This window comes from Anomaloglossus baeobatrachus, chromosome 11 (genome assembly GCF_048569485.1).
Source record: "Anomaloglossus baeobatrachus isolate aAnoBae1 chromosome 11, aAnoBae1.hap1, whole genome shotgun sequence".
Taxonomy (NCBI): Eukaryota; Metazoa; Chordata; class Amphibia; order Anura; family Aromobatidae; genus Anomaloglossus; species Anomaloglossus baeobatrachus.
Window position 1 is genome coordinate 152,751,273 of NC_134363.1, and position 13,722 is coordinate 152,764,994.

The window sequence follows — 13,722 nt, forward strand, 5'->3', positions numbered from 1 at the left end:
TCAGTCCCGAGCCAATCAGTCCCGAGCCAATCAGTCCCGAGCCAATCAGTCCCGAGCCAATCAGTCCCGAGCCAATCAGTCCCGAGCCAATCAGTCCCGAGCCAATCAGTCCCGAGCCAATCAGTCCCTAGCCAATCAGTCCCTAGCCAATCAGTCCCTAGCCAATCAGTCCCTAGCCAATCAGTCCCTAGCCAATCAGTCCCTAGCCAATCAGTCCCTAGCCAATCAGTCCCTAGCCAATCAGTCCCTAGCCAATCAGTCCCTAGCCAATCAGTCCCTTTATAATATATCAGAATGTGGGTTCAGTTGGTGTATATTACTCAGACAGCTACATTTTCCAAAAATTGATAGGAAAAGTAAATTAAACACAAGTTACTGAGCAGTTAGTTTTATTGGCATTATACATACTGAACATTCGTTAATTAAAAAAATAATAAATTGTTATACATATTTTAAAGTTATACGTTAAAACATACTGCTAATCTATATTGCTATACACATCAAAAGAAAAAAAAATATATAAAAACAAATTACATACTTCGACACAAAGATCTGGATATTTACAGAAGTAAATTCCGTTACGTAGCAACGAGTTCTCATGCCAGCAATTTGCTAGATAAAAAAAAATGGATCCTTCTGCAAGAAGGAGGACACAAGATTGATAGGAACCTCAATCCCGAGGTGTGGAATGTTCAGGAGAGTTGGCACAAACTGGTGAAGAGGTAAATCATGCTACATGTACTGTGCATAGTCACTCTTATGTGGGGCATCCAGCAAATTAGGGTAAATTCAACACTACTGGGACTGCACATTTATATCATTTACACAGGGGGGAGGGGGGCACAAAAATTAATGCAATGGAGTTGTTGATGCAATACATATTCCTGGATCGAAATTTTAAAAACTTGTCTGGTGACAACTGATACAGCCACAGTTCCGTGCCTGCCTTCGTTGTCACTGACTTATCTGGAGACCTTAATGGTAAATTTGCCTAGTTACATTTACAGAACCAGTATCGCTACATTATAACTTGGGAGCTCAAAATATTTACAAGGTTTTTTTGTTTTGTTTTTTTAGCAATACAATATGGATTTGGAAACCACCACTGAACAGTGATGGCTGCTCCCCATTTTTTTTTTTTTTTTTAAACCACTTACTTGCACCCCATGTTAGCAAGTAGGCTTTGCTACTGTATATTCCCTTGTGAACATAAGGGGAAACTGTCTAGAAAAGCCAAATACAAAGCTGTGAGGACCAATGCTGTTTTTTCAGAACAGTCTGTTACAACTTCCATTTGCAGGGAGAAGAGACACCAGGTATTTACAGGACAGACGCGGAGTATAAATATCCTGTTCACATGATATGAGAGCGCAAAGGACCTGAAGGCTTCATTAGAAAGTTCAAGCCTTATATGTAGGTCACAGTGCTGCAAACAGATTGGGGGGAGGGAGGTGGATCTTATCCCCTGGCAACTGTGGCAGAACACGATCCTTTAAGATTCCAAGCCAAGCTGCGGGAAGAGAGGGTTCCTGATCTATAGTTAGTCATCACTGGATAGGGCTTGTAACGTCAGTCTCCTCATACTGAGGCGGTGAGTCAGCGACACTGGATACGGCTTGCTGCTCCGGTTGCTGATCTGGTTCCTCTTCAGGTCCCTCGTGCTCTGTGATGTCTTCTAGTTTTGGGCCAGTCGTAGAGGCGCCAACCTCATTGCTGGGCTTGGCCATCTTGATGGCCTCTTCATAGGCCGGTGGGAGCTCTAGAGCATATAGGCTATAAGCTGGGGGTGACAGAGCACTTCGGTCAGGGTCGCCAAAAGCAAACATGTGAGGGTACTGCACAGAGCTGTATGCTGCAAAGAGATGGAAAGGAAAGAGTTAGACGGCGGGTAACCATGCTCTCCATTAAGCCATGTAGAGGTTGACCACACTCGTCATCAACAAGTCATCTCCCCAGAAATTGGGCATAGTTAAGGGTGCTTTACACGCTGTGACATCGCTAGCGATAGCACCCGCCCCCGTCGTTTTTGCGGCATTTGCTGATCTCTGTCTTAGCGAATATTATCGCTATGGCAGCGTCTCACGCACATACCTTTTCAGCAACGTCGCTGTGACCGTCGAACAATCCCTCCTTCAAGGGGGAGGTGCGTTCGGCATCACAGCGACGTCACTAAGAGGCCGCCCAATAGCAGAGGAGGGGTGGAGATGAGCGGCCGGAACATGCCGCCCACCTCCTTCCTCATTGCCGGTGGACGCAGGTAAGGAGATGTTAGTCGTTCCTGCGGCGTCACACAGCGATATGCAACGCCGCAGGAACGACGAACAACCAGCGGCATGCACCACCAACAATATTATGAAAAGGCGCAACATGTCAACGATCAACGATTTGACGTTTTTGCGATAGTTGATAGTCGCTCCTTTGTGTCACACAACGATATCGCTAACGGCGCCGGATGTGCGTCACCGACGTGACCCCGACGATACATTGTTAGCGATATCGTTGTGTGGAAAGTACCCTTTAGTGTCTGCCTTACTCAAATTTGGCAAGTGAGAAAAACATGAATATGACCATCCGAGGCCAAATAGTCCTATGTAATTAGAATATGAAGTGGATGGCAATACAAGTTATTTTAATTGCCATTTACACTGTATGATTACTAAAAAGTTAGTTTCATAATAATTCTGCATTGTAAGCAGGCTGCCGATCACCTGACGAACTTGCAAAATGTTTGTTCGGTGGGTGAAATTATCTTTTAGTTTGCACAAACAATCATGCTTGGCGGTGCATCGACTGGTGTAAACAGGACTTGTGCTGCCGAGAACAATGGCAGGCTATGTGCACTGATTGCTCACTGTGCGTCTCCAGGCTGGCCTTTGTAAACAGGATATTTAATGTCTGAAGATCAGCAAACAAGGAGTTGAATGGCAGTTAGTGGGCTGAACCCCTTGTATATATCAGAGCTACTGTTTGCACAAAGACTTACCGTATTTTTCGTATTATAAAATGCACTTTTCCCATCCAAAACTTTGGGAGGAAAATGAGGGGTGAGTCTTAATCTGAATGTGGCTTACCAGGGAGGTGGTGAAGGGTCACAGGAGGCCGGAGCAACGCTGTGCTGTGGGCGCTGCTGTGTGCGGCAGGCAGTGAGGCATGGGCCATTCTGAAAAAGTCAGCAGTGATGTCTTCAAATAATAGCACCCAGAGTCTGCGCAGATGGCGCCCTCAGCTCAAGCTCACCTGCGCACGCTCTGTCTCCGGCCCATTGATGTCCCAGCAGCAGACTTAAGGAAAATGGCGACCGGTGGTGGCGCGTGCACAGATGAGATCTCAGCTTGTCATTGAGCCAATAACCCAATCTGCGCAGGTGCTGACTCCAGCCGTAAATTTCTTTGAAGCGTGCACCACTGACATCTTCAGAATGGCCAGTGCCTCACCGCCCGCAGTGAGCACCAGCACAGAGCAACTCCTGCTGCCAAAGCACAGCGCCGCCACCTGCAGTGAGCATCTGCCCCCCTGCATCGCTGTACTCCAGAACTGCGCCCCTGCCTCCTGTGACCCCCGCTACTCCACCACCCCGCTCCCCGGTAAGACACCATTGGATTTTAAAACAGACCCCATATTTTTTTTATTTTAACCTTTCCCTCCCCCTCTAAATTTAGGGTGCATCTTATAAAACGAACAATATGGTGATCATCAAGTAGGTTTAAGGCTATGTGCCCATGGGACAATGTACCTGTGGATCTATCCGCAGGTTTCCCGCAGCTGCACCCCAGAATCCGCAGCTACCCATTGGCTGCGGGATTCCAGCAAAATATCTACGGTAAACCTGCGGACATTCATGCGATTTACCTGCGGAAGTCCCGGCCTCTCTCTCTATAGTGGAGGAGCGGGAATTCCGCAGATATTTCCGCAGGAATAATTGACATGCAATTACGTGCGGCTGTGGGACATCCGCAGCATATTCCGCACCCGCACATACCGCAGCATGGACACAGCACTCTCCATGTCCCATAGGATAATATGGGTAGTGTCTGTGCTTGCTAAAACCTGCGGATTTATCCAGAAAATACAGATAAATCTGCAGGTTTTCCGCAGCAAAATCCGCAGGTACATAGCCTGAGGCTCTGAAATGGTAGAGGTGGTGGCTCTGATAGGTTGCCTTTAATTCCCCAAGTGAAACCACACACACTTCACTGTCCACGTGCAGCAGCTTTTTTTCTTTAGCCCTTCACAGATTTTCATGCCAGTATATTAACAAAGGTTCTGCTTACATAAGGCTCTTTAAAATAACACTGAATGCTCCACTGGCATATCTGAAAATGGGTACGGTTTAGAAAACCTCTTATTGTGGTCCAAATATTAACATATTCGGAGTCATTCGTTTGCAGACTTGTTTATGGTGCCACATATAATGCCGTTAATAGCATAAAACCAGTGGCGATGTCTGCGGGTTTATGTAGACTATCCAGCGGTGGTTTGACCTTGTACTGCTGACATTGCTCCGATTCTACTTACAAGTAACTGTGCTGTGGATGGTGCTGTCATTATCGATGGCGATCACCGTCACTTCGTAGGGATGGTTTGGCAGGGTCTGCACGGGCGGTTTCTTCTTCTTGCAGCAGAACTTGATGCAGCTGGCCGTGGTCCCGCAAAGCAACAGCAGGAATATGGTGACCAGGATCAGCCTGGGGAGAGAAAGAACCAGGCTCGAGTCTACGTAAACACAGACAGAAAAATGCTTCCCTCCGCCAGTGCTGGTAATTAAAGGCTTTGTAAGAGGGACCAGATACAATAGCATAATGGAAACGCAGTGGACTAGTCCTAATTTATAGTTGGCACCGAAAAATAAAGCAAAAAACAAAAACTCCCAATTACAGGACATCAGTAAAACACCAAAAAATCTAGGCAGCGCATTCTAAAAACCAATTAGGCTACAGACAAATGCTAGAATGTTATTGTTCCTTTTTATTTTTAGGCTGGAAAGTATTTGAGATACGACCAAAGGTAAGGGGTGCAGTCCCTGATCTCCAGTCATTGGCAATATTGTGTGCACAATGTCAGATTGCAATTCTTACACCTCCGAATACGGGACCGTTGGGCGCCAATGCTCAATACAAACATACAGGAGAGGGAAACGCATGACTGGGATTATTCCTAGGATAGGCCATGCATATCAGATTAGAGGTGGCCCAACTCTTGCACCCTGCTTGGATTAAGTAGCCACAGCAGTCCAGCAAGTGTCACTTCATTGTTTAGTAGATATAGCCATTTTGTATGGTCTGCACCCAATATTACATCTCTTTGAAGCTCCATTTAATTACCGTATTTTTCGTTTGATCATAAGACGCACCCCAAATTTAGAGATCTAAGTAAAAAAATAAAAATTGGGTCCGTCTTATACTCCAATGTTATCTTAATGGACGGGGGCAGCAGTGGTGTTGAAGCGGGATCACAGGAGGCAGAGGTTATGCTGGCAGCCACGGCGGGTCCATGGTGGCAGCAGCGGGTCAGTGCGGTAAGTGTTCCAGTCTGTCTGCAGTCCCAGTTCAAATGATGGCGCCTCGAGCGGCGCATGCGCACATGGAGCTCTCATCCAAGCTCTCTCTGCGCACACGCTGACTCCCAGCACCATCATTTGAAACTGAAACCAGTGACACACTGGGACACCTGCTGCACAGCCACCGCAGTCCGCACAGCCGCCCGCCAGCCCAGAGCCCGCCTCCAGGACAGAGGCACCCGGCTGCCCACACGCAGCCACAGGCACTCAGCCACCGCACAGACAGCCCCACCCCCCCCCGGTAAGCTATAGTCAGATTTTAAGATGCACCCCTCATTTTCCTCCCAAATGTTTGGGAGGAAAAGTGAGTCTTATAATCCGAAAAAAAAAAAAGGAATCCAAGCGGGACTGCAGTAATGCACAAAGCCACTTCAAAATGTACAGCCCTGTGCCCAGTAAACAATGACCAGGACATGGTGCTGCAGACAGTTGGCTGATAGGTGCTGGGCATTGCACCCTCACCCAGATCTGATTTTCATAGCCTCTACTAATGATAAACTGCCTAATATATAATATAATGTATATAATATGATATAGTATAACAGTCCTGAACATCCTGAGGAAAGACTATTTCCAAATTTGCTAATGAAAAAAAAAATAAATAAATATGGTTGACATTGCCTTTAAGCCTCTACTACATTTAATTCTATACAGTAAATCAATATGGAGGACGGTTTCCTCCACATGCCACAGCAATAAATTAGAGGTGTCATGAACAAAGCAGCATGGATTTCCTATGGTCGATATCTACGGGGACCAGAACAAAGCCCATTGACATCCGCAGTCAGCCTGGTCAGAGATCAGCATCCAGATGCATAACTTCCTCATTAAGGGCACTACAAACGCAATGGCCCCCATAGCTTTAATCTTAGCATTTCTCAAAATAGACCTTCACAAAATAGACCTTCAATAGACCTAGTCTTTGTTTTCCTTGGGCCAATTACCAGCAACAGCTGCAAACATAGCAAAGGCTAAAAATAGAGCCACAAAGTGACAGATCCCCCCCCCCCCCAAACAAACGAACATCCTATACGCTAGCCTCATCTAATGATCGATCTGGGGGCTGGTGCGAAAACCCAAAAACAAGCTGCCGGATTGTTCTTTATAGATGCCCACAAGTGGGATATTACCAGGTGGGCCGAATGGAAGTCCACAATACAAGGGAATGGTAGAACTTTGCAAAAGATACTGGAACTGTGATTTTGAGTATTGATTCCCTCTGAACAGCTGAAAGGTGTATGTATATGTGCACGCTCTGCCCAACATCCATACACATTAAAGGGCAGTGGCATAACTTTATGCTCATGGGCCCAGATGCAAAAAATCCAACTGGGCCCCCAATTATTGCAACTCTTAATTGAATTAGTCTTTCTACAGTCCAAAGGGACTTTTGGGGCCCCATAGACTGCAGGGCCCAGGTGCGATTCCAATACCTGCACCTTTTTCTATTTACACCCCTGCTAAAAAGATATGAGCTGGTTTTTTTAGCTTTATTTTTTTATAGTAATATTACCATCAGACTGAATTACAATGACAGGTAACCCCTCTATACAACAGATCCCACCACAATAGGTGATGGCACAGCTCACCTCCTCCCCTCCTTGTACAATAACAGTTACCTAGGTTGAAAAATAAAAATCCCAAAAGTCCATCTAGTTCAGCCTTCCTTAACCAAATATTTGGTGACAATTTATAAGAGACAATGTTTTGTTTACAAGGAAATAATCCAACACTTTTAAAAAAAATGTTAGTGTGTCGTTACTACCTCTTGTAGTACATTCCAGTCCGACTGCTCTAACTGTAAAGAACCCTTTCCTATTTAAGTGCCAGGATCTTTTTTTCCCACCCGCAGTGAGTGCCCACTGGGTCCACTGTATTTGCCCTGATGAGTTCTCACTAAATAAAATACCAGTAGGGACGGGTTCAAACAATGCCTTACCCAATTTATTGGGGTCTAGGGGGAAATCTTTTCTGACAAGCCAATTCTGGCTGCCAGTGAGGAGTCTTATAGCTGCAATGCTCCTCTGGGAAATATTAAAACTGTCCCTTTAGGGAGGAAGGAGACGAACTCTCATGCCACCAGTAGCAATGCTAGAAGTCAAAAGTGGCTCCTTAATGAGCTTTTTATATGATTTAGGATTTATACCAGATCAAACCCTAAATTTGCAGACACTGTTTCAGAATGGTTGTCCCTTGTCAGTGCAAAGTATGAGGTCCGATCTGACTGTATGAGAAGCTATAGTGGGGTCTAAGGGGAAATCTTTTCTCCTTGGCACATTTTGTGTTTCCTCTTAAAGTGGTCAGAAGAGCCCCAATCATCATATGAGACCCTGCAGTTCCAAGGTACATGCCTTTAATGGATACTGTTACTGTCTCGGGATACTTTACATAGACGCATAATACGTTAGCAATGAGAAACCCTCATCCATCACATTGCATATAATCCAAGCACAAGGCAAATAAAAACCAAACGATTCATTGAAACTCTCAAGTCAAAAAGGCACAGGGCCCATCACATGATGAACACGAGGGCGATTATTCTCACATGATCCACTGCTGAAGCTTTCAGGACACATGGTGAAGTCTATTTTTGTACCAGCTTTTAATGCCAGCGGGGTCGGAAAACAAACATCAGCCTCAATTTCACAGCAGCACAGAGAAGAAGTCGCTTTCAGGACCTAACAGATGGCACAAAATGTGCAAATACTACGAAAATCCAGGAAAAGCAGCTAGGTAAACAAGCGTGGCTTTTATCAAAATAACACGGCCAGTCCATTCAATAATGAGGATGGAAACGTATGGCAACACTTAGAGCTAAATCTATAATCTGCGCCTTCCATATTAGCTGCTTGATAGAGTTCAACTACTCCCTGTTATCAGTTGGGAAGAGGGGAGCAAACATCAAAGAAAGTCCCATAAAAAGTTTGCCCTCAGCATTCACATTTCTCAAGTTCAGAAAACTTGAGGATGCCTATAAGTTATGTAATCACTTTGTACAGGAGTCACTTTTATAGGCAGCGTAGTGAAGGGTTAGGCCTAAATGAGCAACAATAAATGGACCATAAAAAGAGGGGGAAGAAAAAAAAAAAAAAAAAAACACGCAAGAAAAAGGTTAATACTCACCAGACATACCACAGGTTGACCCAGTTTGTGCCTTGAGAGCAATTGCTGGAGAAGAAAAAAAAAAATTTTTTTTTAAAAAATGTAAAAATATATTAGATAAAATCTAATCTAAAATACAATTATATATAGTATAGTATATATTTTTATATTTATATTATATATTCTATTTTATAGAAAACAATATCTAAAATATAAACTAATATATAAAATATAAATATAGAAATATAAAATAAAAAATATAATAAATAAAAAATATAATATATTATAGTATAATGTATAAAATATAATATTCAAATTTTATATATTTGAGGTATTCGATCATCCCTAATATTTATCTAAAATATTCGGCTTCGTGAATATTTTCCGAATACCTCGCTGCTATTCGATGCGCAATATAAATCTATGGAAGCCTGAATAGTACCGAATAGTTGTCATTCGAGTTTCCCATAGACTTACATTGCGCATTGAATATTCGCGAAAAGTCAAATAGCGGCAAGTTATTCGGAAAATATTTGCGAAGCCGAATAGAAGTATTTGATCATCCCTAATATATTATAGACACACACACACACACACACACACACACAAAATATATTAAAACTTGATATAATAATTGATAAAAAAAAGTAAAACTATTAATACTTTTTTTATGGAAAAATACAAAAAACAAAAACTAGTAAATTATATTAGTATAAATAAATTTAACAAAACAAAAACAAAAAAACTCACCCAACTTCACAGTCATGGTTGTGGCCATTCTCAAAACTATTATCATCATCATCTGCCATACACAAAGTAATCTGCAAAATAAAGAGGAAAAAGAAAAAATTATATGGGAGGTGAATGTCAAATAGCACCCGATGTTCTCATAATCCTGTAAAAATAAACAACCTAGAGACATAGCCGAGCCATGACATAATGAGGCTGCCAGGAAATCATAATTCACACAGGCACCTACAGAGCGAGGAGTCCAGACTGCGGCAGACACCAGATCCCCGGAGATTACACTACATACACACTGTCCTGTTAAATAACACATTCACATAAGAAATCACCTGTAATCCGGATGACCAGATGAGGATTTATATCTAAAGCCACAAAAATCTATAAATCGACAATATTAGGTGGGGGGGAATAAATCTAGATTACAATAACCCTAATCTAGAAGTCTGCGCTAATTTGGAACAAAACAAAATTGTAACTACTTTAAGGCTCAGGCGTCTGTTTCTCACGTACACATTTTGTGCTTTTTCAGATAGAACTGATAATTAGTCTAGGAGGCCACTCACAGTCTATTTGTAGGCCGAGTGGTTGGCACCAAAAAATACATGCCCATCAATCGAAGTCCAAAATCAAAATTGCCAATAATATAATATAAAAAAATATAATAAAAAATAAAATATAATAAAATATAATAAAATATAATATAAAAAGTAATAATAAAAAGTAATATTTTATTATTTAATATTTTATTATTTAATATTTTATTTAATATTATATTAAATAATAAAATATTAAATAATAAAATATTACACAGTACTCAAATTACTTTTTAGGGGATGGGGGCATGCAATAAAAATGGATTATAAAAGCAGACTGTCCAAGCTGATTAAAATCTGATCAAAAAATACTGAAGTCAGTTTTTGCATACAATAACTGACATCCGAATGTTGCCTTTGGCCATGTTTACACATTGCATTCTCTTTTTTTAGTTTAAGGCTATGTGCGCACACTGCGTCTTTTTGACGCTGCGTTTGTGCGTTTTTGGCCGCTAAAAACGCACAAAAACGCACCTGCGTCGACAAAACGCATCAAAAAACACATGCGTTTTAGCCGCGATTTGGTGCGTTTTTGGCTGCGTTTTTGATCTCTGCGTTTTGCTGCGTTTTTCAAATGCATTGCATGGGCGGAAAACGCAGAAAAACGCAGGAAAGAACTGACATGTCCATTTTTTTTTTTAACTCAAAAACGCAGGTAAAAAAACAGATGTGTGCGGACAGCAAAAATGAAAACTCATAGACTTTGCTGGGGAAGCAAAGTCCTGCAGTTTTGAGGCCAAAAACGCACCCGAAAAACGCGCAAAAACGCCGCCAAAAACGCACTGTGCGCACATAGCCTAAGGCTTATTACGTTGTCTTTGTGACCACAAAGATGCAGATTTTTTGCCGCAAAAACACACCTGCGGTAAAAACGCATATAAAAAAAACCTCACGCTTTTTTTCCCCAATCCATTGTATGGGTGAAAAACGCTGGCAAAAACAAATAATTGACATATTGCATCTTTGTGGCCACCACAAAAACGCACCTAAAACAAAACTGCACTGGGCGGACAGCAAAAATGAAAACTCAGACTTTGCTGGGGAAGCAAAGTCATGCAGTTTTCAGACCAAAACTGCACCCAAAAAACGCAGCGTGCACACATAGCCTTATGCAAATTAAAAGCAGCAGAAGCTCTGAGATTTCAGAAATTTCATGCATGAATGCTTCTTTTTCCCCCTGACTTAGGCTAGGTTCGCACACTGCGTCTTTTTGACGCTGCGTTTTTGTGCGTTTTTGGCCGCTAAAAACGCACAAAAACGCACCTGTGTCGAAAAAACGCATCAAAAAACGCATGCGTTTTTGCCGCGATTTGGTGCGTTTTTGGCTGCGTTTTGCTGCGTTTTTGATCTCTGCGTTTTGCTGCGTTTTTCCAATGCATTGCATGGGGGGAAAACGCAGAAAAACGCAGGAAAGAACTGACATGTCCATTTTTTTTTTTTAACTCAAAAACGCAGGTAAAAAAAACAGATGTGTGCGGACAGCAAAAATGAAAACTCATAGACTTTGCTGGGGAAGCAAAGTCCTGCAGTTTTGAGGCCAAAAACGCACCCGAAAAACGCGCAAAAACGCCGCGAAAAACGCACTGTGCGCACATAGCCTTAAATGTTGAACTGCTGCTTTTTTTTTTTGAAGGAAGCAGTGTGTCAATATCTTGGTGTTTTTTCACTATTGAAACGAAATAAGAAAAATGTAAAATCACTGACGCAACTGCTGCTTTTTTACTGCATTAGTGGAGTAACTTTATTACATATGTATAGTAGACAAACGATGCAAAAACGCAGTCCGCAAAAACGTAAACCAGCTCAAAAGCAGTGTTTTTGCCAATAAGTTTTCGCAGCAGAAAGAAAAAAAATAAGCAACAACGTAACGTGTGAACATAGCCCATTACTGGTAATCTAGAACACAATATAAACGCATAAAGGTTATTTACAAATTTTAAACACCTCAAAAACCTCTGCAACGGATGCAGCGAAAAAAACGGAGCCGTTGCATAAGTTTTTCCATACGGCCCGTACGTTTTTTGACGGCTGCGGCTTGATACTGAGCATGCGCAGTGCAAAAAAAAAAAACGCATCCAGCGGCCGGATACGGTTTTTGCCGCAGGACGCCGCATCCGGCATCCATAGGCTTGCATTGTAAATCGCGCCGGATCCAATTTTTTTTCGCCACACAAAAAGTGCCAGGCAACGTTACATCCGGCCGCCGCATGGGCTACATATGCCGCATCTGGCAAAATCCAGACAACGCAAGGCCATGCGGCACAATACGGTGCTAATGCAAGTCTATGCGGAAAAAACGCAACCGGTGGCAAAAAAAAAAAAAGGTTGCGTTTTTTCTGCAAAGCGCCATATTATGCCGCTCAGCAAAAACCGGATGTGTGAAAGCAGCCTTACCTGCAGAAATCCCGACCCTCCACTATGGAGATAGAGGCCGGGATGACAGCAGGTAAATCGCATGAAAATCCGCAGGTTGAGCTATTCCGCTGTACTATGCCGGTGGGCAGCTGCGGTAAACCTGTGGCCGTACCTGTGGATGTATCCGCAGGTACGAGCTCCCGTGGGCACATAGCCTTACTGATTGCTCAGACCAGCTCCAATACAAAGATCAGTGCTGAATAACCCAAGAACTGAGCTTTCGCCAGCAGTCCCATAGACAATGAATGAGGTAGTTGAAGCATGTGAACTTTTTTTGGGAGGGGGGGGGTAATCCTTTAATCTAAACCACTTCATACAAAAAGTCATCTAGAACACATCATAGGAAGTCATGAAAGTCCTATAACCCAAAAAATGCAGCTCTGAAACCCCAAAGCCAGTCTGCTTCTTCCTGCAGTCCCATAGACAATGGCACAGACCTGCACCCCACTCAAGAAGGGTCCAGTCCCTGGGATTCAGAACCCTGACTTGGGAGGGGGGGGGGCTAGAGGTTAGACCACCAGCAGCAGTAAATTACTCATTCAATATTTTGGGAATAAATCTAAAAAAAACACATCATATTCTAGATCTGGCAATTACAAAAAGAGGGGGGGGGGCATGCATGGAAGAAATATTGCAGCATAAAGCCCGGCTCACAGATCTAGAGTAACATGATGCTGCTAGTCTAGAGGTGTCCGGGTGCCTTCATGTCTGCCGGCTCCTGGGTGATAATCTGGGGCAGGGGAGGCCACCCAGGAGCCGGCATCTGAGGAGGGATGCCATACAATGCAGCAGGAGACATAGGAGGGTGAGCTGCTGCAGAGCCTCTTCACACAGGCCCTGCTATGGTGGGTGAGGAGGAGGCTCGCACCGTGCTGGGCCCCCCGTGTCCAGAGAACAAAGAAGCCCCGAGAAGGGGGGAGACTTTACCGTCATGTGAAGAAAGCCGAGCAGCAGCAGCAACCGCCTCCCCGACGGGTAATGTCCACACACCGCCATGGCGTCCACCTCAGGAGACTTATTATACGGAGGATTAACGGCCGCTCACAACAAGGACGGCGCTAATACACAGTGTGGACGAGCCGCTGACATCACCGAGGTTTATAGCCGCGCGCCCGCCCCTCCGCCGAGCCCCGCCCAGCCGGCTCCGCCCGTCCTCTGCCACAGCGCGCGGCAGACTGCAGGACTACAGAGCGCGGGACCGCGGGGCTCACCCAATCACAGCTCAGATTACAGTCTTCTAACTCACAGCTGAAAATGTAAACAGAGATCTGATTGGTAGCTTGAACGCCATTGGTTGCTGGGGGCGAC

At 43.8% G+C, this 13,722-nt stretch overlaps 1 protein-coding gene across 1 annotated transcript; it reads right to left on the minus strand.

The window, feature by feature from the left end:
- Nucleotides 1-372: 372 nt before the first annotated feature.
- TMEM52 (transmembrane protein 52) lies at nt 373-13,512 on the minus strand. Its single transcript, XM_075327669.1, has 5 exons — nt 13,342-13,512; nt 9,410-9,480; nt 8,681-8,725; nt 4,516-4,685; nt 373-1,852 (listed from the first exon to the last, which is right to left on the minus strand). Exons 1-5 carry the CDS (start codon nt 13,408-13,410, stop codon nt 1,548-1,550), a joined length of 660 nt encoding a protein of 219 aa, XP_075183784.1. The 5' UTR covers nt 13,411-13,512; the 3' UTR covers nt 373-1,547.
- Nucleotides 13,513-13,722: the final 210 nt, after the last annotated feature.